At 37.8% G+C, this 25,651-nt stretch overlaps 2 protein-coding genes and 1 long non-coding RNA gene across 3 annotated transcripts in view; 2 read left to right on the top strand and 1 right to left on the bottom strand.

Annotated features, from left to right (window-relative positions):
• Nucleotides 1–25,651, bottom strand: part of LOC146692277 (exostosin-1) — a 371,232-nt gene that overhangs the window by 170,080 nt on the left and 175,501 nt on the right. The window lies entirely within an intron of this gene.
• On the top strand, nucleotides 12,972–14,702 carry LOC146692280 (uncharacterized). The gene is made up of 4 exons (XR_014915162.1): nucleotides 12,972–13,048; nucleotides 13,310–13,419; nucleotides 14,214–14,262; nucleotides 14,380–14,702. It is a non-coding gene; the product is annotated as an uncharacterized LOC146692280 (long non-coding RNA).
• LOC146692279 (E3 SUMO-protein ligase ZBED1-like) lies at nucleotides 23,471–25,640 on the top strand. Its single transcript, XM_085432339.1, has 2 exons — nucleotides 23,471–24,392; nucleotides 24,557–25,640. The coding sequence occupies exons 1-2, from the start codon at nucleotides 23,518–23,520 to the stop codon at nucleotides 25,230–25,232; spliced, it is 1,551 nt and encodes a 516-aa protein (XP_085288465.1). The 5' UTR covers nucleotides 23,471–23,517; the 3' UTR covers nucleotides 25,233–25,640.

Here is a 25,651-nt window from a genome sequence, read left to right as displayed (position 1 = left end):
GTCAACATTGGGTAAGAGAAATGAATATTTCACAAAAAACAAATGAAAAAAATTGAATGTTTAAAGTTGAATTAAATAGCATTTGTTTGTTTGTTTTTCCACAACGTATGTCAGCATGTTTTTATGTTAGTTCATAGTTATGTTAAATTACACTAATACGAAAGCATATCTTTTAAGACATTTAATGCCAAACATTAATGACACGTCAGTGACCTAACTGAGATAACTGTCTTAATTGTTTTTTTCCTTACCTGTCAAAAACAGGATTTGCTTTAGTTCCTTCTATATAATATTAATATTTTTATATAATATTTTATATATTTATATTTTATATATTTACTTCGATATACACATCATGAATACAGAAACTTTCAGTTCTTATTTTAATGGTTCGTTTTTTTGATAAACAGACACTTGTTATTAACTTCCTGCAGTGTTAAATGTTACAATTTAAGCTTGTGTTCATTAACATGTATTATATTGACTCTCTATAACCTTTTAGGGCAAAATTCAGATCGTAATTGAGCATTGTACTGAAAATGTGTCTATGCCTTTACTCTATACAGAGCACTTGATCACATGGCAAGTGTTTTAGTGCAAACAGTTAGTTGAACACAGATGTTAAGTTCATTAATCTGTTGAAAGGTGAGTAGGTAGGCTAGTAGCACACTATTTTTATTTATAAATACAAAGTCGTAACAATGAATATGACTGAATGAGTGAATTAATTTATTTGAATCTAGAAATACTACTGTGATATCTTTTTTGTGTTTCAGAATGAAGTCTGCCATAATCTTTCTTGTATTTACACTGGTCCTCTTCATGGCTGATCCTACAGAACTTCAACCTCAAGGAAAGCAGGTTTCTGGTAAGTTAGAGCTGTATCATTATAGCAAAACTGAGGCCGTGAAAGATCAAACGTTCAAAACATCAAACTTTTACTGAACTTTATTATCCTTTTGTAGTGTTCTCTGAAACTTTATATATAACTAATGAAAAAAGAATAGAAAAAAGATCGAGTGATCGGGAGATATAGGGTGGTCCCGTCGAGAGTTAGGCCAAGGGTAGAGCGATGTGTTTTTTCATCTATGAAAAAAAACCGTGCCACTACTTCCTACCCTTTTCCCGTTCTCTAAATAATGTGAGATGTGAGTGAGTTTGGTCTTTGGCAAAAAGAATTATATTGAACTGAACTGAGGTAAAACAAGAGGGATCAGTGCTAAATAAAATGTTTGTTTTTTTGTTTTTTTGTTTTTTATATTCAATTAAACTTAAAATCCTAATTAGATAACTGATTTTAGTTGTCCCAACAAGATGTTACAGGACACAGAAAGAGAAAATGCAACATGACTTTAGTTCAGTCAAGTGAAGCTCAGCTACAATGTTAAGTTAATGCCAACTGATTTCTCAGATGACACAGTTTTTTGTATCTATCTGTTCATTTTTATTTTTTTTGGGGGGGGGGGGGGGGGGGGGATTTCGACCACCTGTCTGATTTCACGTCACTGGATTGACGAATCTATAAAGCTGTTGTAGCCAGTCTCCATTACTTGCACATCCATTCATTTCCAGCCCACCTCCACCCATGCTATTCATACCTAAGAGTGTTGTAAGAGTGGGAGCAAGGTGGGAAGCTGTGAACAGAACAGAGCAATACCTTCGAATATAAATTCTTACAGATGGAAATAAAAATGTTCACTGTGCTGATCTTACATTAACATGTTGTAATGTAATTGTAGGTAGAAATAAGAACTTTTTAAGTGTTTATTCAACAGCCTCATTTCCCAGATCAGTATCAAAAGCTGAAGAACAATATTCTCAATGTATATGCATATATCGTCATGTCCTGATAACTCTTTTTAACATGTCGTTTTAGGAGAAGTCGTCGAAAAAGTCCTTAAGGAACTGATTCAGAGCGTGGTTAAGTAAGTACTCTTCTTTAATAGTTAAAAGTTATTAACAATGACTGAAATTTTAAAGAAAAAAGTATCATTTAATAGATATGGTGACTTTTTCAAGTATTCCGACTTCAATCTTCTACACCTAGGCCTGGACCTAAGGCTGTGAACTTCGACGAATTTGAAGATGCTGTGATGTCATAGAACTATGACATTTTAAGGAGCAGTTTGGTGGGGATCCAGGGCCCCCTTATGCTTTGCAATGCAATCAACAGACAAGGAGTCTTTGTTGTTGTTGATGTTGACTATTATGCCTTAACCTCCTAAGACCCAAACTCTTCCATGGCATGCATTTTTAATTTCTCTTTGATATTTGGGCTGATTGGCACCTGATGAATGTAAAAACAAAGAATTACCAGATTTTTTTTTTAACCTAATTTTTGTTCCTGAGAAAAATGAGATCCACATATGAGGATATTTGTTTAAAATAGAACAGTGGCAGTATAATGTCCTTGTGAGTGGATATCAGGCACTTGTAAAGCAAAATGTAGTATTTTGGTCTGGATAACCCAAAATGTGATGTCCACATATATGGATGCCAGGTCCTAGGAAGTTAATAACTGGAAACCAAAAAAATATATAAAAAAAAAAAAACCTCGCTGCTGCAAACTGCTCAATAAATAAAACTGCAATAGAATAAAAAGACAAACTTTGTCTGTTGTTATTAAGTCATAACAAGAGAGTGTATTGTATTTTCACCAACAGTGATTTTTTAAGTAAAATATGTTAGCCATGGCATTCCTAACTTTCTTCACATGTGTAGGTGCGCAAGTACTCTGGCTTCCTCCCACAGTCCAAAGACATGCAGTTAGTGGGGTTAGGTTAATTTGCGATTATAAATTGCCCATATGGGTGATCATGAGTGTGAATGGTTGCCTGTACAGTATGTCTGTGTTAATCCTGTGACAGACTGCTGACCTCTCAAAGCTGTATTCTGCCTAACGCATTAAAGCAGCTGAGATAGCCTGCCAGCAACCTAAGCAGATAGGTCCACAAACTCTGACATGAAGAAAAGTGAACTTTGGAGCTTGTTAGTAGTAGCATTGTACTTTGTTTTAAATAGAGTAAATCCACAGTAAAGTTACAAAAGTCAACTTAGTCAATGGTTAACTAAGTTTGATACGATGTTTAAATTAGGCAGCTTCCTGAAGGCTGATGCTTTCCTAGCCATCCCACTTTGTATCGCACTCGTACTTGCAGGAAGCAGAAGTAAAGCTAAAGGGGGGTATTGGGTGTACTAGACCTTATTTATTTCAAACATTTTTCAGATTAAGACAGAAATAAAATCAAGTATTATATTAATTAGACTGTATTATTATTAAAAATGTTGAAAAAACAACATTTTCTGAAGGCCAATAAAAATGGACATGGACCAGTAAAACTTTAAGCCATAGACCCGGGGGTGTTCGGTTTGACACTGAATTATTATTAACTTTAATTATTAACATCTACAATGTCAATACATCTTCCTTTCAGGAGCTCAACTTTGTATCAAAGCTCAGGGCAAACATCAGAATGCTGATACGCTTGCTTTTCTTTACTGCCCCTAACACATGCTCCTTTTAAAGACTTACAAAGAAAAACTCAGTCATTCGATATCGCACTTAAACATGCAGACACACATGCACAAAAAAATATACACACACTAAATGTACCTCCGCGAAGAGATATAATACTGTCACATAATTTATGCCTTAGTTTAGATTGCAGGTGTACATTACTTTATTTGACATTACTGTACATTAAATTATTTATATTTGCATTTAAGGAAATATTTTCTTTAAAAAAAGCTTTATTATGTCATGTAAGTGTAATGAAAGAGTTTAGTTTGTTTTTTTTATACGTAGATCTTTTAAGTAGTAAAGCTATTAAAGCAATTTCTAAAATAGAAACAACTAACCTGCTTGTTGTGAAAGTGAAAGACCTGTTTTTTTGTCATTTGAATTTTTATTACTGCTTTTTAATAAGAGAAAAAATAATTATTATCTGTTTACTTGATTAACCAATGGAATAATTGATTAATAAAATAATCGACAGCTGCAGCCCAAAAGTGGAGGAAGATTGCTGCAGGTGATAAAACAACTACATGGAAAAGGTACTTTTTGGATGTTACTACATAGCAATATAATGGCGCTGATGGAGTTAAGGCAAGATGGAACTTCTTGTAGAAACTTACAGATTATATTTATATAGTTATAAACTTTAATTTGTTTTGGTAAAAAGCTCATTATTTAGTCTTGCTGCTTACTTAAGCTTATTTTAAGGTTTTAGTTGACAAGACTAAATTTGTTTAAGTGTCCTCAAAGTAACTCTTGGATTTCATTAGAAGTGCCTGCACCATTTTCTGGCACACTTCTGTACATTGCACTTATTGCACAATCAGTGTGATCGAGGCCTTTTTGTTACTACCCTTTTTTGTTTCTAACTCATCATATGAATTTGCTTCAAATTGTTCGTCAGCATCAATGTGTGTTGTTGACAAATGATCTTGCACAAGCACTGTGACTTGACATCTGATAAGATGAGCAGCTGCACATTTCCTCTATGTTCTTAAGAGTTTCAGAGCACAAAGTGTATTTAGGACTCAAGGCCTTTGAAGTCAAGCTGGTGACATGGATGTTTCTAGTCAAATAATTTAAATAAGATGGCTAAATGTTAGCAACTGGTGGTTTTACAGAAGAATATTTTTCTATTAGTTATTCCTAAAATAACATATCATATCACGCGAAGAAAAAAACAATGCTTTTCAGAACAGCAAATTTTTGAAACAAGGTTCCATCTGCATGTTGGCATTAAAATGTCAAATGTGTTCAATCTTCCTATAATAATGAAAATGTATCTCTTTTTCTTTTTAAAAACTACAAACTCTTCCTAGACATCCGATTAGCCATTGTGTTTATATTGGTCATGAGGATTGCTTAAACTGAGAAATGTGTTTTAGGAGACTTTTAAATTGCTCAAGATGTGTTTGGTAAAACTGCAAGTAGCAAAGGACGACAAAAAGCTTGCATGTAAAATTACTCAATAATGGTGCTATTGTCTTAGCAAGTTTAATTATTATGGTAAATGATATATTTCTTGCACACTATCAAGACACATAATAAAAAAGGTTTAGACCTCAAATTTGTGATCAACCAAAAACATGGCAATGACTGCAGTACGCCTAATGCCTTGACTTGCCACTTAGTTATAGGCCATGACAATGTGAAAGCTGGCCCGGATGCACATTGTCATCTACTTTTCTGCTTTTCCTACTTCAACATGTTGTCATTGAAAAAGCACAAATAAGAACAAATTACAATTTCAGGTTGTTCCACCTTGATTATTTTAGTGAAACGAAGAAAAAATAAGACTAGGTATCTAAATACCTACAAAATTTTGAATGGATGCTTATTCAGGCAAAATTATGTCAGTTTTGTAATGTAATTTCACAGATTTAAATTAGGTGTTTGCCCCTGTTTTCAGTGTTTGACCACAGCTAAGATACCTGGCTACTGTAATAACTCTAAGTGAAACTCAGTAAGAGAATTTTAAAAATCTGAATCTCCTATGTACTTGGTTATTTCTGTGTTAAGGTTAGAAAACATTTATAATAAACCCTAGTGATTCAAGCTAGAAAATTAAACTGTTGTTTCAATTACTTTTCATCAGGCAACTTTTTGTTTTGAAGATGCACATTATTATAATACTTTTTTTTTTTTTTTGGTGTTTAGCTCGAAATGTGTATATTTTAAGAACACAGCTCTGTTTTCATTTCATTGGTTAATGGAAGTTGACTCATGACTCAAAAAACTCTCTCACAAGTTGAAAACACTTTAGAGCACCTCCTGCCCAAAATGATATATGTAGTGCAATAGTACTGGGTTTCCACCTATTATTGAGAAACTGAGTGTAACCACTAAAACCAAACCCCCCACTAAAAAGTTTAGATCTCTGCAGATATTGACTTGGACTCCATCTGTTCAGGTAAACGACATTTCATGTTTACTTAATGCAAAATCTGTCGGTTATGTAAACTCAACATGTATTGTGACACAAGTAAGATTTATTCTGAAATGTAAAACACATTGAGGAACAAGTTATCAGTGAAAGAGTAGGGTAGGGGCTCACATTTATAACGTTATAGGTCTTGATATATTTTTATTTTGCAGGATGAAGTTTGTTATGCTCTTTCTTGTGTTGTCCCTGGTTGTCCTCATGGCCGAACCAGGAGAGTGCTTTTTTAAGCGCCTTCAATCTATCTGGGGAGGTTTAAAAGAAGCATACAAAGGTGGCAAAGAAGCATGGAAAGGTAAATCGCAACTGATCATGATTCAATGATAACTCCAAAAAACTAAACTCTTGGGGGGGGGAAAAGCCAGAAAAAGTTGTGGTGTTGGAATATTGAATATAATATGCATTGTTTATTTTGCCATTGGTCATAGAGTATTCAGTACTCAGTGGGGTTATATAGTAAAACTGAGACATGTGGGGCATCAATGCAGGTTCCACAAATGTTGATGCTGTCACTTTTCTATAGCAGCTACACTCAAAAACTAACATTTATTCCATAATTATAAATTGAAGAAAAAAAATTACACCCAAATATGAACATACTAATTACTGTTGCTTTGTATCTTTTTTGTCTCTGTCATATCAGCACACAGAAACTCCAAGAAAATGAACAACAGGTAACTAATTGTGATCAGGCTGTTCATTTTGTTGATTTCATCTATTTAAAACCTAAAGTCTGTAAACAACATTTTCAAAGCTGAAAAACAAAACAAAATGGTCCGCCTTCATTAGGTCTATTATCAGGGCATTTCATACTGAAGTAAATTGGGCTATGTCCAACTAATTTAATATTTCAGATAACACAAAGCAGCTAAAATCTACGACTTTCTGAATTTTAGCCTAAAATTATTAGAAAAATATATTCTTTGTGAATAAGCATTCTTCTGATGGATCACTGCTGATCAACTGAATGATTCCTTCTGCACTGATTTTCATTTTCTCATCTCAATTTCACAACATACAGAAACCAACAAGCAGATACTAATCAAGCCCAACCGACATCAGGGACGAATTGGTTCTGAAGACACAAAGAATTACGGGATAAGGGTTTCTGTTTGAAAAATGCAGCATAGCAATATAAAAGTAGTCTGATTTTTGCTACAGCTCAAATTTTCAAAAATGTAAAATGGCTTGATTTGCAAACTGTCCACATGAATAAAACCTGCAATGCAAAAAGCAAAACTTTGTTTGTGGTTGTTATTCAAAATAATTAATAATTTTTGCCTAATGATTAAATTAACTTTGGTAGGAAAAACAACGTATGATAATTTTAGTAAACAGTCTTTCAATGCATATCTGTTTATTGCTGAAGTCTCTAGGAATTATTCAGTGCCAATAGGCATTATATACACCTGTCAGTAAATCCAAAATTCACAAAAGTTACATAAAACAATCACACAAACAAACAAAAAAAGACTGCCTTCTCTATTTCAAAAACTTTTTTTTTATCTTATTCAATTGGAATGCAAAATCCAAATGATATGTTGGCAACACCCTGAATGTAAAATAAGGCATGAAATACTTACTAATACTACTGCTAAAACAAAGGGGTGACAGGGATTTTTATTTCATAAAACAAGAGCCTTTGAGCATTGTATTTTAATTATTATGGGCCAGACCAGGCCTTACATCCACCACAGAAAAGGGAGATCCACAAAAATACCAATTAAATGTCTTTTCTTTTGGTAAAGAAGGAAACAAGGAAAGGACTTGATCTAACTGTGGTACATTCTGTCCCATCAGCAGTGTAGGGACTAACGTGTTATTAAGTAACGCGTTACAGTAACTACGTTATTATTGTGGTAACAAGCACGGTGACTAGTTATTATGCCAAAATCAGGAACGCGTTAATCGTTACTGGGATTTAAATAGGGTCGTTATTCGTTACTTCTTGTGGTGGCTATCGCGGAGCTTCCACAGATTCAGTAACATTAGCAAGTGGTGGAGGCCAGCAGGTGGGTAAAGGAAAGGGGAGGCAGGAGGAGCAGAGACCCGAGGTGGCCGCCGGTCCGAGTGTCAGGTGAACTGAATTTCAGGTAAGAAGTTATGTGAAATTGTTCCTTTTTTAATAATTTAATTTTATTCAGTATTTCAAGCCTCTTTTTGTTTGAGCCCTCTAACACAAGGTATTTCCTTCAGCTAACAACCCATATTTTTGATTATTACACTCCTTTAACATTTTTATTTATTCAATGGCACAACACATCACTGTTGAGTAAAATAAGGAGTAGAACAGCTTTAACCTCCTAGGACCCAGCGTCCACATATGTGGACATTTTGGGTTGTCTAGACCACAGTAGTAAATTTTGCCCTAGAAGGGCCTGATATCCACTTACGAGGACATTATATTGTAACTGTTCTATCGAAATTTATCCCATATATGGATATCAGGCCCTTGTAGAGCAAAATCAGGTAAAAATATAATTCTTTGTTTTTACATTCATCAGGCCCCAATCAGCCCAAATAGCAAAGAGAAATTAAAAATGCATGCCATGAAAGAGATCAGGTCTTAGGAGCTTAACCTGGTGGTCAAACTATCCTTTCAAGAATCAACTATGTATGTGGTGCAGTGCCAGTTAATCCTTTGAATGTATTTTTTAGTTTATGTTTTCAGTTTACATTTTTAGATTGTTTTAGATTTTTATTTTGACTTTGTGACCGTTATCTGTTTTAAGTACTGTATATATAAATACTAACAATAATAATTTTTATACATGCTTAAACTGAAATAGCTGTGTGTGTTTATGTGTGCATATGCATGATATGTGAAGAAGTGAATGTGAAAAAAAAATCCATGAATCCACATGGTAGGATTTGTAAAGAATTTATTCGTAAATCAGGGTGGAAAATAAGTTTTTGGTCAATAACAAAAATACAACTCAATACTTTGTAACATAACCTTTGTTGGCAATAACAGAGGTCAAACGTTTACTATAGGTCTTTACCAGGTTTGCACACACAGTAGCTGGTATTTTGGCCCATTCCTCCATGCAGATCTTCTCGAGAGCAGTGATGTTTTGGGGCTGTCGCCGAGCAACACGGACTTTCAACTCCCGCCACAGATTTTCTATGGGGTTGAGGTCTGGAGACTGGCTAGGCCACTCCAGGACTTTCAAATGCTTCTTACGGAGCCACTCCTTTGTTGCCCGGGCGGCGTGTTTTGGATCATTGTCATGTTGGAAGACCCAGCCTCATTTCATCTTCAAAGTTCTCACTGATGGAAGGAGGTTTTGGCTCAAAATCTCACGATACATGGCCCCATTCATTCTGTCCTTAACACGGATCAGTCATCCTGTCCCCTTGGCAGAAAAACAGCCCCATAGCATGATGTTTCAACCCCCATGCTTCACAGTAGGTATGGTGTTCTTGGGATGCAACTCAGTATTCTTCTTCCTCCAAACACGACGAGTTGAGTTTATACCAAAAAGTTCTACTTTGGTTTCATCTGACCACATGACATTCTCCCAATCCTCTGCTGTATCATCCATGTGCTCTCTGGCAAACTTCAGACGGGCCTGGACATGCACTGGCTTCAGCAGCGGAACACGTCTGGCACTGCGGGATTTGATTCCCTGCCGTTGTAGTGTGTTACTGATGGTGACCTTTGTTACTTTGGTCCCAGCTCTCTGCAGGTCATTCACCAGGTCCCCCCGTGTGGTTCTGGGATCTTTGCTCACCGTTCTCATGATCATTTTGACCCCACGGGATGAGATCTTGCGTGGAGCCCCAGATCGAGGGAGATTATCAGTGGTCTTGTATGTCTTCCATTTTCTGATGATTGCTCCCACAGTTGATTTTTTTCACACCAAGCTGCTTGCCTATTGTAGATTCACTCTTCCCAGTCTGGTGCAGGTCTACAATACTTTTCCTGGTGTCCTTCGAAAGCTCTTTGGTCTTGGCCATGGTGGAGTTTGGAGTCTGACTGTTTGAGGCTGTGGACAGGTGTCTTTTATACAGATGATGAGTTCAAACAGGTGTCATTCATACAGGTAACGAGTGGGGGACAGAAAAGCGTCTTACAGAAGACGTTACAGGTCTGTGAGAGCCAGAGATTTTCCTTGTTTGAGGTGACCAAATACTTATTTTCCACCCTGATTTACGAATAAATTCTTTACAAATCCTACCATGTGAATTCATGGATTTTTTTTTTCACATTCTGTCTCTCACAGTTGAAGTGTACCTCTGGTGCAAATTACTGACCTCTGTCATCATTTTAAGTGGGGGAACTTGCACAATCGGTGGCTGACTAAATACTTTTTTGCCCCACTGTACATATAGGATCTTGGGGGTGGGCACGATACACGGAATCCAAAGTACCATCAGGGTGTACACCCCACCCCTGGCGTCGTTGCCCACCTCTCAATGTTAAATACACGTAGACATTGAGGGCTAGCAGGAGGGACTATGCGCTTACCTGCTGCTCTCTGGCAGGTAGCTCCATGCCCTCCTGGGTTTTAAATGCACCTTAGAACACACATGCATCAACACTACAATGAGCGGGTGGAGGGAGGTTTGGAGTCTTCTCTCATCCCCATTCTCTGCGACCTGCTGGAGCGGGGGGGCTAGGAGGAGGAGTTGGCCGTCCGACTGCGGTCTGAAGTGTGGGGCCTCCCTGCTGCTGCGGAGTCGGGGCGGTCTGCCTCCCCCCATCGCAGGGAAAAGGGTAACACCACCTGGGTCTGGGTGCAGTTCCCCCCTCAAGGGGCAAGGGTACCTAGACCCGGTTTGTAGAGTATGCTTGGGGAGTGTGATCGTGTGTACAGCGTCTCTTTATGTCTGTTTCCACGTTGGTTGAGTGTGGAGTAAGTGCATATGAGAGCATGAGGGTGGGAATGGATGTTTGTATATGTGTGTGCCTGTATTTCTGTGTCTATATGTCAGGTTGGGTGTCAGGCGCCACCTCTCTGGGGACATCTTAGGCCCTCCAAGGTTTGGAGGCCTATCTCCCCCTACCACCACTTCCCCTGCCAGTGGCGGACTCCCTCAGACATCGGTGCGTTGGTGGTTCTTTGTGTCCGGGGATGGGCGTCCAGGTACACACCGGCTCACTCCTTGGCGGCCGCTTATCGGGGCCTGGAGCCTGGGGCTCGCTCGGGCCACTTCGGAGGTGGGGTGCCCCCGGCCTCTCGGCCTGGGGCTCGGTCACTCAGGCACGGCTGGCTGCCGGCGGAGCTCACGGGCGCGTCACTGCAACTCCCCCTGGCTTCTGCTCCGCGGCTGAGTGAGCCCTCATCTGGGACTCTCCTCAGCTCTTTCTGGGACAGTGGCGCGGCTGCCCCTCTGTTGGTCTTCCTTGGTCTCTTGTGTTCTGGGGGCCTCTGGATGTCTGGAGTTTTGATCTCCTCCATACCTGCTTCATGCCCTGGAGGACGGGGCTGTGCCCCCCCCACACCCTCTAGCAGATCATTACATGAAGGAACCTTTAAAAAAAAACAAAAAAAAAACAAGCGCGTCCATGCTCACAGGTGTACACACGGGTGATCACACCCACAAACTACACCCTTTTTGGCTCCTACCTCAAAGCACACTGTGTTCTGTTGATCTTATGTGCTAGTGAGCTGTGTGAGTGTTTGGAGGTTGCAGCTAGTAGCTAGTGAGATTGGTTTTTTTGTGATTGTTTGCTCCTGCTTGGTGGAGAGGAGTGTTTGGTTACTAACCTTTTTTCTGGCTTACTTTTCAGTTCACTGACCAACGCTTGAGTTTTGTTTTGTTTCTTTAAATGGTGATAGCGGCTTGTCCGTCTCTTTTAGTTGAGTTATTAATAGGAACTTTAATAAAACTCTTTCATTAAACCATTTTGCCTCTGTCTCCTTTTTCTGACCCGGACACATTTTGTTACTTCCCCCTCATTGCCTGGACCCCTTTTAGGGGAACGTAACATTTTGCTACATTTTTTTTTTCTATATGTTGGTATTTTCTAAAGTTGCAGTAAATTTGACCCCTTAGGGCCACCGTAGCCATTTGACAGTTGGAACAGTAGTTTCTTTCCTGAAGATCTCTGTGGGTGATGATGCTTGATGCATTGACACCAGCCTTGATCCACTTCTTGTAAAGCTCTCACAAGTTCTTGAATCAACTTTTCTTGACAATTATGTCAGGACTGTAGCGATCCCCATTGTTTCTCTGCCTTTTCATACAACACGTTTTCCTTCCAGTCCACTTTCCATAAATATGATTTGATATAGCACTCTGTGAAAAGCCAAGCTTTTTAGCAATGACCTTCTTTGGTTTTCTGGTACCCTCCTTGTGGAGGACATCAGTGATTCTCATCTGTCAAGTCAGCAGTCCCTATGATTATGATGATGCATGTGTTGAACCAGGCTGAGAGATAGATGGCAATTAATTTGTCTAAATAGCAGTTTTACTCAGACTCAGACTTAAATTTTTTAATAACCTGAAATACTGAACTTTGACTTTCCATTAACAATAAGCCATAATCATTAATATTAAAACAAAAAGCTTGATATATTCCAGTTTACATGTAATGAATACAGAGAATATGAAAGTCTATCTTTTTTGAATTGAATGTGAGAGTATGTCCACAATGATTTCCTTTCTGTAGTATAAACACACTTTTTTAAAATAAAAGTTCAACTGCCAGTAGGCGCAGGAAGAATACTTAAAATATACAAACCCTTCTTTGTTATGTTCTCATAACATTCAAACTACTTAACAGTTAAAACCAGTATCACCAGGTTTACACAAGAATGGTTTTCTAAGTTCACTTTTTTCCTCTATTTTTTTGCCATTTCACATATTTAGCCAAACCACTTCCATACAGAAGAATTATTCTATAAACCTCGACCATAGAGAAGTGACAGAAGAAGTTCTCATTAGATCAAAATGTTATCTGTTGTTGCAAAATACATTGCAGAGTACGAAACATTACAACATAACAAACTAGAGCTGATAATAGCTATCCCCCCCCGCCCATTCCTGCCACTGCTTCCATTAAAAAGGCCCAGATACACTCAGACTGATCTCAGTCTGCTCAATTTTTCTCACAACAATTTACCATCTCTAACACTTAATCTAAGGTAAGTAATAGAACAACTTAATTTATAAAGAGAAACTTTTGCAATGAAAGCTGGTATTACACACACACACACACATATATATACATATACATATACATATATATATACATATACATATATATACACATACACATATATATACATATATATACATATATATATTATGTGTAATATGTATTTATGCATATTAAGAAATCATTTACAGAATGACTTTGATCCTTGATAATATGATAATATTTGCAATACGTTTTTGTGTTTCAGGATGAAGGGTGTTGTGATCTTTCTTGTGTTGACACTGGTCCTGTTCATGGCTGAACCCGTGGAGCCTCGATTTCGTTCGAGTTTTCAAAACGGTTTACAGAAGTTTAGAGGTAAAGCTGCATAATGACAGCAAAACGTACATTCACAGTTAAGTTCAATATTAAGGCTATCAATAATTTACCTTTGGAAATATCACACATTCACTCTTTTTTACAGTGGATTTTCTTGAACTTGTGGTGAAACTAAAAGAGTAGAACATGTTCACCAGTTAGAAGATTGTACCACTGCCATTTCCTCTAGATAGCTCTGATTGAAAAAAGTGCTTATCCCATCTGTATTGGGTCAGCCTAAATAGTGAATAAGTTTGGTCTTTGGCAAAACCACTGTAAAAAAAACAAGAAAAAAAAACAATTCACTAAATTCACTAAAAAAGTAAATGTATTTCAGTTTTTTTTTTTATCACTTTTCTTGTTTTTCTATAATTGTTGAAGGGAAAAATCATAATTTTTTAAACTAATTTATTTTCTAACTCATTCTAATACAATTATAGACACTAATAACAAGATTCTTTTGAATGTATTAATTTCAAATATTTGCCAAAACAAATATAGATATATATAGAGAGACAGAAAATTAATGAATCAGGTGGAGGAGGTGCGCACACACTCACAATCACACACACACATAAAATGGTGCCATATATGTGGACACTGGAATGTCTGAATGAATGTGCCGTCTTTATATAATGTTCTATTAAAATATCCAATAAGAAACTATATAGTTAAAACTGAAAATACAGTTGCTGCTGCTGATTAATTGATCAGCATCATAAAAACATTCTTTTCAGTATATCTGTATTTATTCTCATGTGGTAACAGCTTTTTAACTTTCAACCTTTTTGTAGAAAGCAAATACCGAGACAGACTGAAGAGGCTGGCTAAGGGAGTGGTTATGTAAGGAATTTCTCTAAAACTTCTCTAAAAGTTACTGTTAGTGATTATAAATAAAGAAAAAGGGATTTTTGGTTGTTTTTTTTTTTTAAATTCTCAAATCTTGGTGTTTTCTGCCAGACATGGGCCTGCCTGGATGCAAGGTATTGGCAGCCTACTACCACGTGGAGATGGTGCTCGCCTTGATGATGAGATGTCATAGAGCGCAGTTCAACGGAGGATCTGGTTCCTGCTTCGCAATGCAATCAACACATATAAACCAGAAGATCCCATGACAATTCAGCAGTCTTTGCTCTGTCATGACTATAATGCTTAAATGATCATTTAGGCATTATATCATCACTTGATATTTAGACACCTCATAAAGGTTTTAAAAAAATGTGTAAAAAAATAAAAAAGCTTCACGTTGCAACTGCCTGATGAATAAAACTGCAACAGCAAAAGTGAAACTTTGTCTGGCATCATTGATGATAAGAGATGCACTGACCTGATTTAGCAGGTTTATATTTTCACCAATATTGTTTTTTAAAGTACGTAAGCCAAAAAACTTTGCTTGTAGGTGAGACTGACTTTATCAAACTTACATAATAATAAATAACTGTCTGAAAGACCATAGTTTTGCATCGATGTCAAGACTGACAGTGAGTTAATATTTATATTATGAACATTACGTTTCTCCACCGTTATGTTAAAGAAAATATGTGTAAGTCACACTTACTCTTTGTGTCTAATAATCAGAGCTTATATTTTTATGTTTTGGAGGGTAACTTGTTTTATTAAACTTGTCCACTTGTCTAATTACTGTAGCACGCATCCAGAGCAGTAAAAAATTGTGATGGCTAAGAGCTAGAAAAGCAGGTGACGGGCTAAATGCTGTTACTAATAGTCCATATCAACTAAGAGACTTATTATAAACACTGATGAACAAACAATGCAGAAAAGCAGGGGTTAAAAAGTAAAACTTTCTTCCTGGAAAAAAATGTTAGTTGGGACATTTACATAGTTAGTGGACATAAATCTCTTTGATGACATTTTATGAGACCACATATTTTACAATTAGCATTGTTTTCAGTTCAGTTAAGGTACAAATCTGTGTAATGTATGTATAATATGCCAGCAATATGTGATATCACTCTAGAGAAACATTTTATTTGATAAACTGTCTTTTGCCAGTGCATAATTTGGCTCAGTGGCGATACATTGAGCTAAGATATGGAAAGACATGTAAGCTCCATGCAAGAGTAAACAGATCTGGGGACACATTTGGGGAAAGTTATTAATTCACACTCATTGCCTGACTTCTACACATCAAGGTCTTTGGACCTAAATAGAGACAACACTAAGGGAGCATAAATGGCATAATGCTTTTAAGCGACCTGTCATTTACAATGCAGCCTTTCTCAACAAACATCAGCAAACACATCAACTGTTTTTGTGCAGTTTGTTACACAGTGTATCTGCTAGGTAGAGCTACAGGTGCTGTTTTTCCCAGAAAGACAAAAGAATGAAAGATAGATGCGAAGAGGAAGAAGGAAATTTATCTGGAGAGGTAAGACTGCTCAGTGACAATCCCAAAACTGAAAATTTTAAACTTACATGTAAGCTCACTTTTTTTCCTTTAGAATTTTTAAGTCAGATATTGGATTTGCACCATCCATCCATCAATCCATCCATTCTCTTGCACTTATCCTTAAGGAGTCGTGGGTGATCGGGAGCCTACTTCAACCACCACAGGTAGTTGGTACCAATCTGTCGCAGGGCTAACACAGAGAGAAAGACACCATTCATAGTCACACCTATGGGTAATTTAGAATCACATAACCCCACTAAGTGCATGTGTTTGGACTGTGGGAGGAAGCCTGAGTACCTAGAAAGAACCCACGCAAACATGGGGGAACATGCAAACTCTACACAGAAAAGCCTGGGCAAGATGGTGAAGTCAAACTCAGGATCTTCTTGCTGTGAGGCCAACCACCATGCCACCGTGCTGCCCATGATTTGAAGTTGTGTGTGTTTTTGTTACCACTAAAATATCAAACAACAGAAATTAGGGTGCTAACTGTGTTATTTAAAGGCTGCATAAAATACAAGGCAGTTTAGTGCAGGATAAGGAGGTCATATACTGTACTGCATCATGCTGTGAATTTACAAAAATGTATTGTCTAGAATGAGGACAGTATTAACAATATAATACTGTCGGTCCACAAAGAGCAGTAACGCACTACAAAGCGTTACTGCCTCCTCCAGGCATGCAAAAAGGCTTGGGGTGAAGAAGTCTTACTAATGACTGCTGAAATAAAAAAGACTGATTAATGATGTGTACACGGCATATTTCAACATTTTCAACACTCAGTGAAAGAAATATACAGTATAAATTGATTCCTCATCTCAAATCTAATCATATTTTCTTCTTCCAATTAGCAAAGACAAAAGCTTAGTTGGAAGCCACATTATGAATGCTGAATCTGACACCAGCTTAAAGCTATTTGGTTTGGAAGAAATGCCTTAGATTCTTACATTCTGTAGCATTGGGTTTGCAATGCAATCAACAAATGCATAAGCAAACAAAATAATAATTACAAATAATCATAGAAGCAGGGGTCTAATTGTTTTATTGAAAATCTAAAAAAGCTCAATATTTCAAACAGCACTACTCAACAAAACAGCAATTTTAAAAGTCAAACACTGTTTGTGTTTTTTCTAGGGAAATGTTTATCTAATTTTGTATTATTATTTCCAGTGATGATAAGGAAATCCTCTTCATAAGTTTGATGATGGTGATGTTTCTGCTTTTTGGGGCTTCAAACACCAAATGTTTAGCAGTTTTCTGTGCTACCTGTGGTTTCTGCTCAGTATAGACCATAGCCAGCGAGCAGTTCTACACATCAGTCCACATGGACACCATTTGTCAACACAGACGGTTTCACGCAAACACACACACATTGTGTAAGCTAAAAACATGATTTATGCAGAGTTGTACAGTAGGTGGAGCGCATAAAAACTGTCCACAATACCTAACTTAGAGTCTCTTTTTCTGAGTAATCCACAGCCCGGCTATCTTCCCAGGTCGCTGTGTGAGTCTTCACATCAAATACATATCAGATTCTAAGAGTTATTGCTTAATTAAAGCTGTCTTTGTGAGTTTTTAATTGGAATTGGCATAATAAAACTAATTTATTGTGTATCTTTTGTTTGTCTGAAAAACACTGGAGACAAGAAGGTAGATGAAAAACATGATCAGTAAGGATATGAATGGACAAACAATCCTATTGAAGATTAGCATTAGTGAGGGTCGTTGTTAATGTCTCTTTTGCTCTTGGAGTGGGCCTCAAAGAGAATACAGTATTCAGGTTCAGGTGCTTTAAAGTGACCACTTTCATGGTAGTACAAGAGTTTCAATGTTGGTTTGTGTTCTATGGAAACACCAAGGTCTCTAATGCTTTTACTTTTGACTCACAAAATACAGCTAAAACCCTTAAACCCTGCTCAACATTTGGCAATAAAACCCTTTCTGATTCTGATTCTAAAGCTACAAGGCCTACGATTTTTTTACCATCTCAATCAAAATGTTCATGCTGAAGTACTACTATGGTTTATATACAACTGAACTCTTGTTAACGCTCAGCTCAGAATGAAACATGATCGTTGATGTGTGATAATTTGTCACATTTAAAAAATGATAATAGATGCTCTATATTTTCTTTTGGTGTGCTTTGGTAAAAAAAACAAAAAAAACAAAAAACCATCAGACACAAGTCAGGTTGGCTGCAAATAGCTGCTGCTAGGTTATCAGTAGTTTTAAGCTCAAACACCCTACCCTAATACTCTGCTGCACAATCCCAGCCTTATTTTTTTTACTCTTCTTTAATTTAAAATCACTGTTATGTCAACATTATGCACTCCACACTGTATATAAATGCCACTTGTTTTGCACATATTCAACTCTGTATATTTTATATATTTTATTATTATTATTATTATTATTATTTTATTTTATTTTTTTACTATTTAATTTGTAAAAATGTGTATACACACACACACACACACACACACACACACACACACACACACGTAGGAAAATATTTAGTATACACATCCAGAAATGCATACACTATTATATATTGTACATATATTTATTAGTTTCAGGTTGGCCATTCTTGTATTTTGCTCGTTTGTGTTGTTGTGTTTGCACATCTCTGTTGCTTGTGGGGCTCGCACACAAGAATTTCACTCGCATGTGCTGTGCCAGTGTGCCTGCACATGTGATGTGACAATAAAAAGTGATTTGATTTGATTTGATATTTACATTTCCATGCTCTTACAGCATAAGGCCCTCACTATGTTCCTTGTACTTTAACTTTGTTTATTTACTGTAAACTGTAGTGTTTTTATTCTTTATCCTGCTGCTGTAACACAGTAATTTCCCTTAAATAAAGCATCTGTCTGTCTGTCTACAGCACCATGCCTTAGGCTGTATCAACAGTTTAATCGTGTGTGGATATTTTTTTTTAAGTCGTGATATCATTGATGCAGACTGTGGGTAGATTCTTTTTTTCATTGTTGCTTTACAATAAGGAAAACAGTAACATGTAATTATGAAAGAATGAGTAAATAAAAGAATTGAAAATAAAAAAAGATTGGCCTGAAACACTCATCACACCCTGATAATTCCTGATCCAGGATTATATAATAAGCAATAATTTTTAGCAATAGTTTTATCCGATACCGGTGCCAAATCGGTACTTTTGAAACGGTGCCGGTGCTTAAACAGTGCTCGAACCGGTGCTTAAAGAATGGAGAACACAAACTTTGTCCAAAAACCTCTCATGTTCAGCTGTTTTTTTTGTAAAAAGATAATGTTAGCCTTTTCTGCAGCTATGTGGCATATATGGTATCACTCTTGGCTGGAAGCAGTGCTTAAACAATGGACAAACACAAACTTTATACAAAAACCTCTTATGTTTACCTGTTTTCCACTTTTTCTTTGGTCATTTTAGCCTTTTTGGCCAGGGTGAAGGGAGTATCTGCCATCAAACAAGAAGACAGCCGCATGTAGCTATGATGATGTTTGCTAGTTCACCTTACCTGCATTAATGTAATAACGTGGTTAGCCTACTCAACGTAAATTACACACTAACAACATTAAGCTACGCACGCAGAGAAGAACGGCTGCTGCTGCATCATCATCCTCATCATTTCTGCTACACTGGCAGGGCTAGGGGCCAGGACTCTATTCTTTGGGTTTTTGGGGGATGTTGCTCCGGGTCCGATAACTGGCAACCCACCCGACGTGCACAGTGTGAGGTCTCGCAGCAAGCTATCAAATACGGCGCATTTCTCGGCTTTTAAAAAAAACGCTATGCGTTGCCAGCTGTTTAATCGGATTCTTGGTGTTACCTCCTTTGACAGTATCACAGTATCATCTTAAAGCACTTGTTGCAGGCTGCTGAGTTTGCATATTTTGCTGTGAAGTACAGCCAGACTTTTGACCGCTTCGCCTTGGACATTTTTAATCTGTAGCTCTGCATAAAAGAACGTACGTACCTGGGCCCGCCTACTATCCTCGGACACGTAAAATGATTGGCTAGAAGTGTATCACAGCTCAGGAAAAAAAAGCACCGAAATAAAGCACCGAAATGTGCGCTGCTTTTCGGTCTGGTTACTACCGTTTATGTCAGAACCGGTGCCATCATGGCACCGGACACCGGTACCCATCCCTACTAGTAAATATGATTCACTTTACTCGAGGTGCCACAAAGAATAAGAAATGTTGGAGTAATTAGTAATGAATGAACAGTTGATGCTCAGTGTTTGAATTAGAGTCAATAAGGAATAACTCATAAAGAAAATGGGGAGATAATCACGTTACCGCTAATTATGAATTACTCATTACCTAATGATTCACTTATTTAGTATCTCCCAGACCGTTCTACAGTAGAAGAAAATCATTATCAATAATAAAGTCTTAAATCAAGGGTAATTAGGGAAGTATTGAAGAATGACTGATTACATATGAGTTTTTCTTGATTTGTTGGTCATTCATTCTGTAGTAACTGAGCATATGTGTCTCCCTATTAAATGTAATGGTCTATGTGTGCATTTCCCTCCTTTTTGAACATGTGACAGCCACACAAACATGAAGGAAATAAGGCAGTTGCACTGGATGAGTTACAGGGAAACAAGTAAAAAGGGTCAGTTCAATTTTATAAACTTAAATAGTGACGGAAGTGATAGTAAAATACCTCACAGAGGATTGCTTGTGTCTTATGATTGAAAAAAATAATTAGTTAGACCCATAGGGCTGATTTTCTATAACACTGCCAAAAGATCTATACATATAGGTAACTTTAAAATGAATCTTCTATATGTAAAGTCTGTGTGCATGTATGTAAACAAATCTATACCCAACCCCGAAGCAGCTAATCTGGCTACAGAAAGAGACATGCAGGCATACTGAGGTGTCACAGATAGAGAGGATGGATATCTCTCACTGTCACCTGAAGACAACCTAAAGGGCACCATAGACTGACCTGGAAAATGACACCTGCATCCTCCATGAAATTAAACAAACACACACAGCAGCCATGCAAGCAAAGTTTGTTTTAGGCCTCGCTTAAAACATATCGATCTGAAATGAGATGTGGTCAGAGAAGGGATGAGGTTAGTAAGGTATGTGTGTGTGTGCGTTTGTGTGTGTGTGAGGGTCATTCGTGTCATTGGCAGTGGTTGTTTACCTAGAAGCGATTGCTAGCCTCACACACAAGCCCTTCCCAGACAGAGACGCGTGGTAAATAATAGAAGAGTGATGACAGAGGGCAGACGCACACAAACACAGATCAGCATCAAGGTTAAAGATGGGTGTGGGTGTAATGGGAGAGCTCTTTATCAACATGTCATTAATATAGGAGGAGGGTTCACCAAACCAGGGAGGCAGAGAGGAAAGAGGCAGTCATACTGTGAGCAAGGGTCCTGACATCTGCATAACAAATGCATGAGAGGTCTGTATGTCACAGTGACAGCTGAGTCAATATGAATTCGGCTGCAAAGTAGAGTCAGGTGCCTGACCCCTAACTTAGTCATATTGCAGACTTCACTTGATGCTCACAAAATAGCTCAAGATCAGATATCATAACATTAGCATTCATGTGATTTTCATTGCCAGCTACACACAAATGTTACAGTGAATAACTTCAAACGTCTTCCGCTGTTCAGATGTTCGGCATGCTTGTCCTCATCATGACTGGACTACATGATTGGTCTTTTAGGAAATAAAGATAATTTGCACTTGTTGGATTTTTAAACAAAAGCAGGGAAAATACAACACACGAGAACATGTTTGACACTAGTTTTGCTTCATGGTTCAAGTTTTTGGATCAGCTTGTGCACCCTTAAAAGCAATGGACCTTAAAAGCTCAGCCTCACTTAATAACCATTTGCCACATATGGTGGGTTGTCCCTTGTGTCTTATGTTTTGCTTTGCTTCCTTTATCTTATTATTCCTTGATTTGTCTCTGATGCACCCTCGTGTTACCCATTTCCCACATTGGCCTTTGTAGATTTATGGCCTCAGTTTTCCCCTGGTCAATTAACGTGATGTCTGTTGTCCTTCCTCATCTTCTCCAAACCACTTATTTTGCTTGTGTTAACTTCAGCTAATTGTCACCAGCCAGTGATTGTGGACTTGTGGCCACATAAAGGTTAATTTTTCATCTGTTTGGTTTTTTTAAATAATAATTCAATCCTACTACACGGATAAAATATGTAAATATTAAATGAAAGAAAAGCAATGCTCATAGTCTTATTTTTATGTCTCCGGGAAGCACATCTGGATATTTTTCTTGATAATATTTTTTATTTAAGTGTTTAAAATATAAGTAATTTTATGAGTACATGGATATACAAAATTATCTCAATAAACCGAATCTATTTAATTGACTCAGCACACAATTATACATTTTAATAATACAAAGTAATGTAGTAAGTTGCTGCTGTCTACAAATAAAATACCTGTACTGTTAAGGGCAATCTAGTCCCTGCATCTCGGTGTAAAAGATGAATGCATTTTAAGTTTGAAAAGTTAAGCCAAACCCTGCATTCTTTCTGATGGCCAGCAGGGTGTGACTGTAGTGAAGTTTGGGGGAAAACAGTGCTCAGATCCTGGGTTTGGGACTTCACTTTCCCAATGAGTTTAAGGCCACTTTTGTCACATTCCCGGGTCTGTTGACCCAGCGTTTTAAGTTTTAGTTTATTTGGATGTCAATGTTTATGTTTAAGTTTGTTAGGTTAGTTAAATTCATTTGTTTATTAGATTCCCCTTGTGTTTTCTTCCACTATATCTAAGTTTAACTTTATGTGTTTCATGTTTGTTTGTCTTATGTTCAGAGATGGGCAGTAACGCGTTACTTGTAACGCGTTACTGTAACCTGATTACTTTTTTCAAGTAACGAGTAAAGTAAGGGATTACTATTGCAAAAACGGTAATTAGATTACCGTTACTTTCCCGTAGGAACGCTGCGTTACTGCGTTACTAAAACCGTGATTTTTTGCGAGAATGTCTCACGACAGTGACGTAAGCGAGTGCGCCGTTAGTGACAACAGCTGTGTGCAGATCAACAATGGATCACATATCGATTGTGGGAGAGAGTATGAGTGTGCAGCGTTTAAAGCGTGGAAGTACTGACCTTACTTTGAGTTTGATTCCATAAAAAGTGACAAAAACATTAGTGTCCTTCGTGCGTGGGAAGAAAACTTCTTTTTACAGCGAAAAAAAACCCTAAACTTCCAAGCAAGCACCGAGTGCGCAACGACGTAATGGGAAACTCACAGAGAAAGTCGCGGATTCTTCAACTGACCGTGGCACACCTGCACCAGGGTAAACCTCCGCCTCCCGCAGTCCTGCTTTACAGGCAAGGCAAGGCAAGTTTATTTGTATAGCACAATTCAACAACAAGGTGATTCAAAGTGCTTTACAGAGACATTAGAAACAAGAACAAATAAAAAGCATGATTTAAAATTAGTGCTGTCAAAATTATTGCGTTAATTGTTAAGATCAACGCGAAATGTTTAATGCATTAAAAAAATTTAACGCTGATTTTGTTTTTTTATTAATTTCGTGTAATCTAAGACCTTTAAATTCATGAGCACCTCTGGAGGAGGGGGCAACAGTGTGCTATGCTGGCGTTTGGCCTGACAGAAATGATTAGAAGAAGAAGTGACACCATGCTACTATCTAGCTAACACTAGCTAACACACGCAAGCATGGACGAGGGCGGACTTTTGGGTGGAAAGTTTCTCTTTAAGAAGTTGCCTGATGGCTTGTTGGACAAAACGAGAGTAAGATGCACAATTTGCAACGCTGAATTCAAGTACCACAGAAGCAGTTCATCACTGGCGTATCACCTGAGAGCAAAACACCCAACTGAATCCACCTCTACGGGACCTCGCCAGTCTACGCTTCAGGAGTATGGTGCTTGTGGACGAATAACAAAAAATGTGAGAGAAAAGGTAACCAATTCCTTGGTTGTTTGGATAGCTAAAAACTGCCGACCAGTTAGCATAGTAGAAGATGATGGACTGAGAGAAGTCATTCGTGCTGCATCAGGAGATGAGTGTTACAATCTGCCCTCGAGAGGAACCATTGTGTCGAGACTGCACACTTTGTATGGGGACCAGAGGGCTCAGCAGTCCAGCAAGCTTGTGCAAGTAAGGAATGTCGCTCTCACCGGAGACCACTGGACTTCGGTGAACAACGATAATTACTTGGGGGTCATGGCGCATTTTATTGATAACGACTGGACTATGCAATCGTTTGCACTAACAGTGAGTAAAACTGAAGAGAGACACTATGCTGAGGCGTGTGCTGACCATTTTCTGAATGTTGCAAACGAATGGAAAAGTCCAGCAAACGCTCAGGAATTAAAGGCACAGGAAGCTGCACATGGACATCAAACAGAACCGCTTGTTCAGGACGTTCCAACAAGATGGAACTCCACCCTAGAGATGATCAAGCGGATCCAGAGAAACAAATTTGGGCTGACCACCATCCTGACTCAACAAAACAGCAAGGTGACTATGTTGACTGACCAGGAGCTTGACAGACTGCAAAAGCTGGAGGAACTACTGGAACCTTGCAGGTAAATACATTTTGTTTCTCATGATTGTGTGTCTATCTTTGCATTCTAGCTTTGTTTTCAAGTATGTTCTCCACCTCCACCTCTCTGTGTATTTTCATATGTAGTTTTTATGTTTGTCTCTGTGTGATTAATAGAAAAATACAGACTTGATCTTTCTATTGCAGATATGTTACCGAACTGCTGGGAGGAGAGCGGTATGTCTCTTGTTCCATGGTGTTGCCAGCCTTGTGTCATTTGTTCAGGATTATGGAGCCCTCAGATGATGACCCAGTCTACGTTTTGAGGTTTAAGAAGATTTTTACCACAGACCTAGCTCAGCGGAGGGACAGCAGCAATCTCACATGGCTGAAGATTGCTACTGCCCTTGATCCCAGGTTTAAAGATCTTAAATGCCTTTCCAAAGATGAAAGAAGAGAGGTGTGGGCATCAGTACATGACCTTCTGATGTCAGAGACGGATGCACACCAACCATCTGCTCAGACAACAGAGGAACCCTCACCAAAGAAGAGCAAGATGTCCATCTGCTTGCTGGGTTCTCCTGATTCAGATACAGAGGAAGAGGAAGATGCTATAGACTGCTGTCTGAATCTGTACAAAGCAGAGCCCAAAATTGACATAGGAGAGTGTCCACTACAGTGGTGGTTAAAGAGAGAAGGAGCACATGCCAGGCTGGCACCTATTGCACGCAAGTACCTGTCAACCCCTGCAACCACAGTGCCTTGTGAGAGATTATTCTCACTCTCAGGTCACATCATTCAAAAGAAGCGTGCTTCTTTGTCATCAGACAATGTAAACAGAATAGTCTGCCTCAGTAACTGGCTGAGTGCAAAGAAGGACTAATCCAGATTGCTCCTTTGAAGTGAAAAATGTTCAACATTCTGGGTTTTCAGCTGTGTCTTTTTGTGTTTTAAATACTGAGTTTTGTGCACCCTTTATTGTTATGATATTCACTTTAACCTGTAGGCCTGGGTTCAGTCACTGTTGATGGCCTTAAAGGTTTTTTGTAAGTTTTCACTGTGTTAAAGATTGATGAAAACTATTAAAATTCTCTTTGAATTTCAGCATACATTCTTTGTGTTTATTCTGCATTTACTTCATTGTGTTGCATAAATGTCTGTTACAATCTTAAAATATAAAGAATAAAAAAAATGTAATTGGAGCCAGGCTATTAATAAAGTAATTGAGATTAATCGCAATTAATAACAGAAAATTGTGAGATTAGTTAGTTAATTTTTTTTAATCTATTGACAGCACTATTT

The sequence above is a fragment of the Copadichromis virginalis genome, linkage group LG15 (assembly GCF_057382275.1).
Source record: "Copadichromis virginalis isolate Kocher_CV1m ecotype Utaka linkage group LG15, C_Virginalis_male_GT1.1, whole genome shotgun sequence".
In the NCBI taxonomy this organism is placed as follows: Eukaryota; Metazoa; Chordata; class Actinopteri; order Cichliformes; family Cichlidae; genus Copadichromis; species Copadichromis virginalis.
This window is presented reverse-complemented; position numbering and strand designations above follow the sequence as displayed.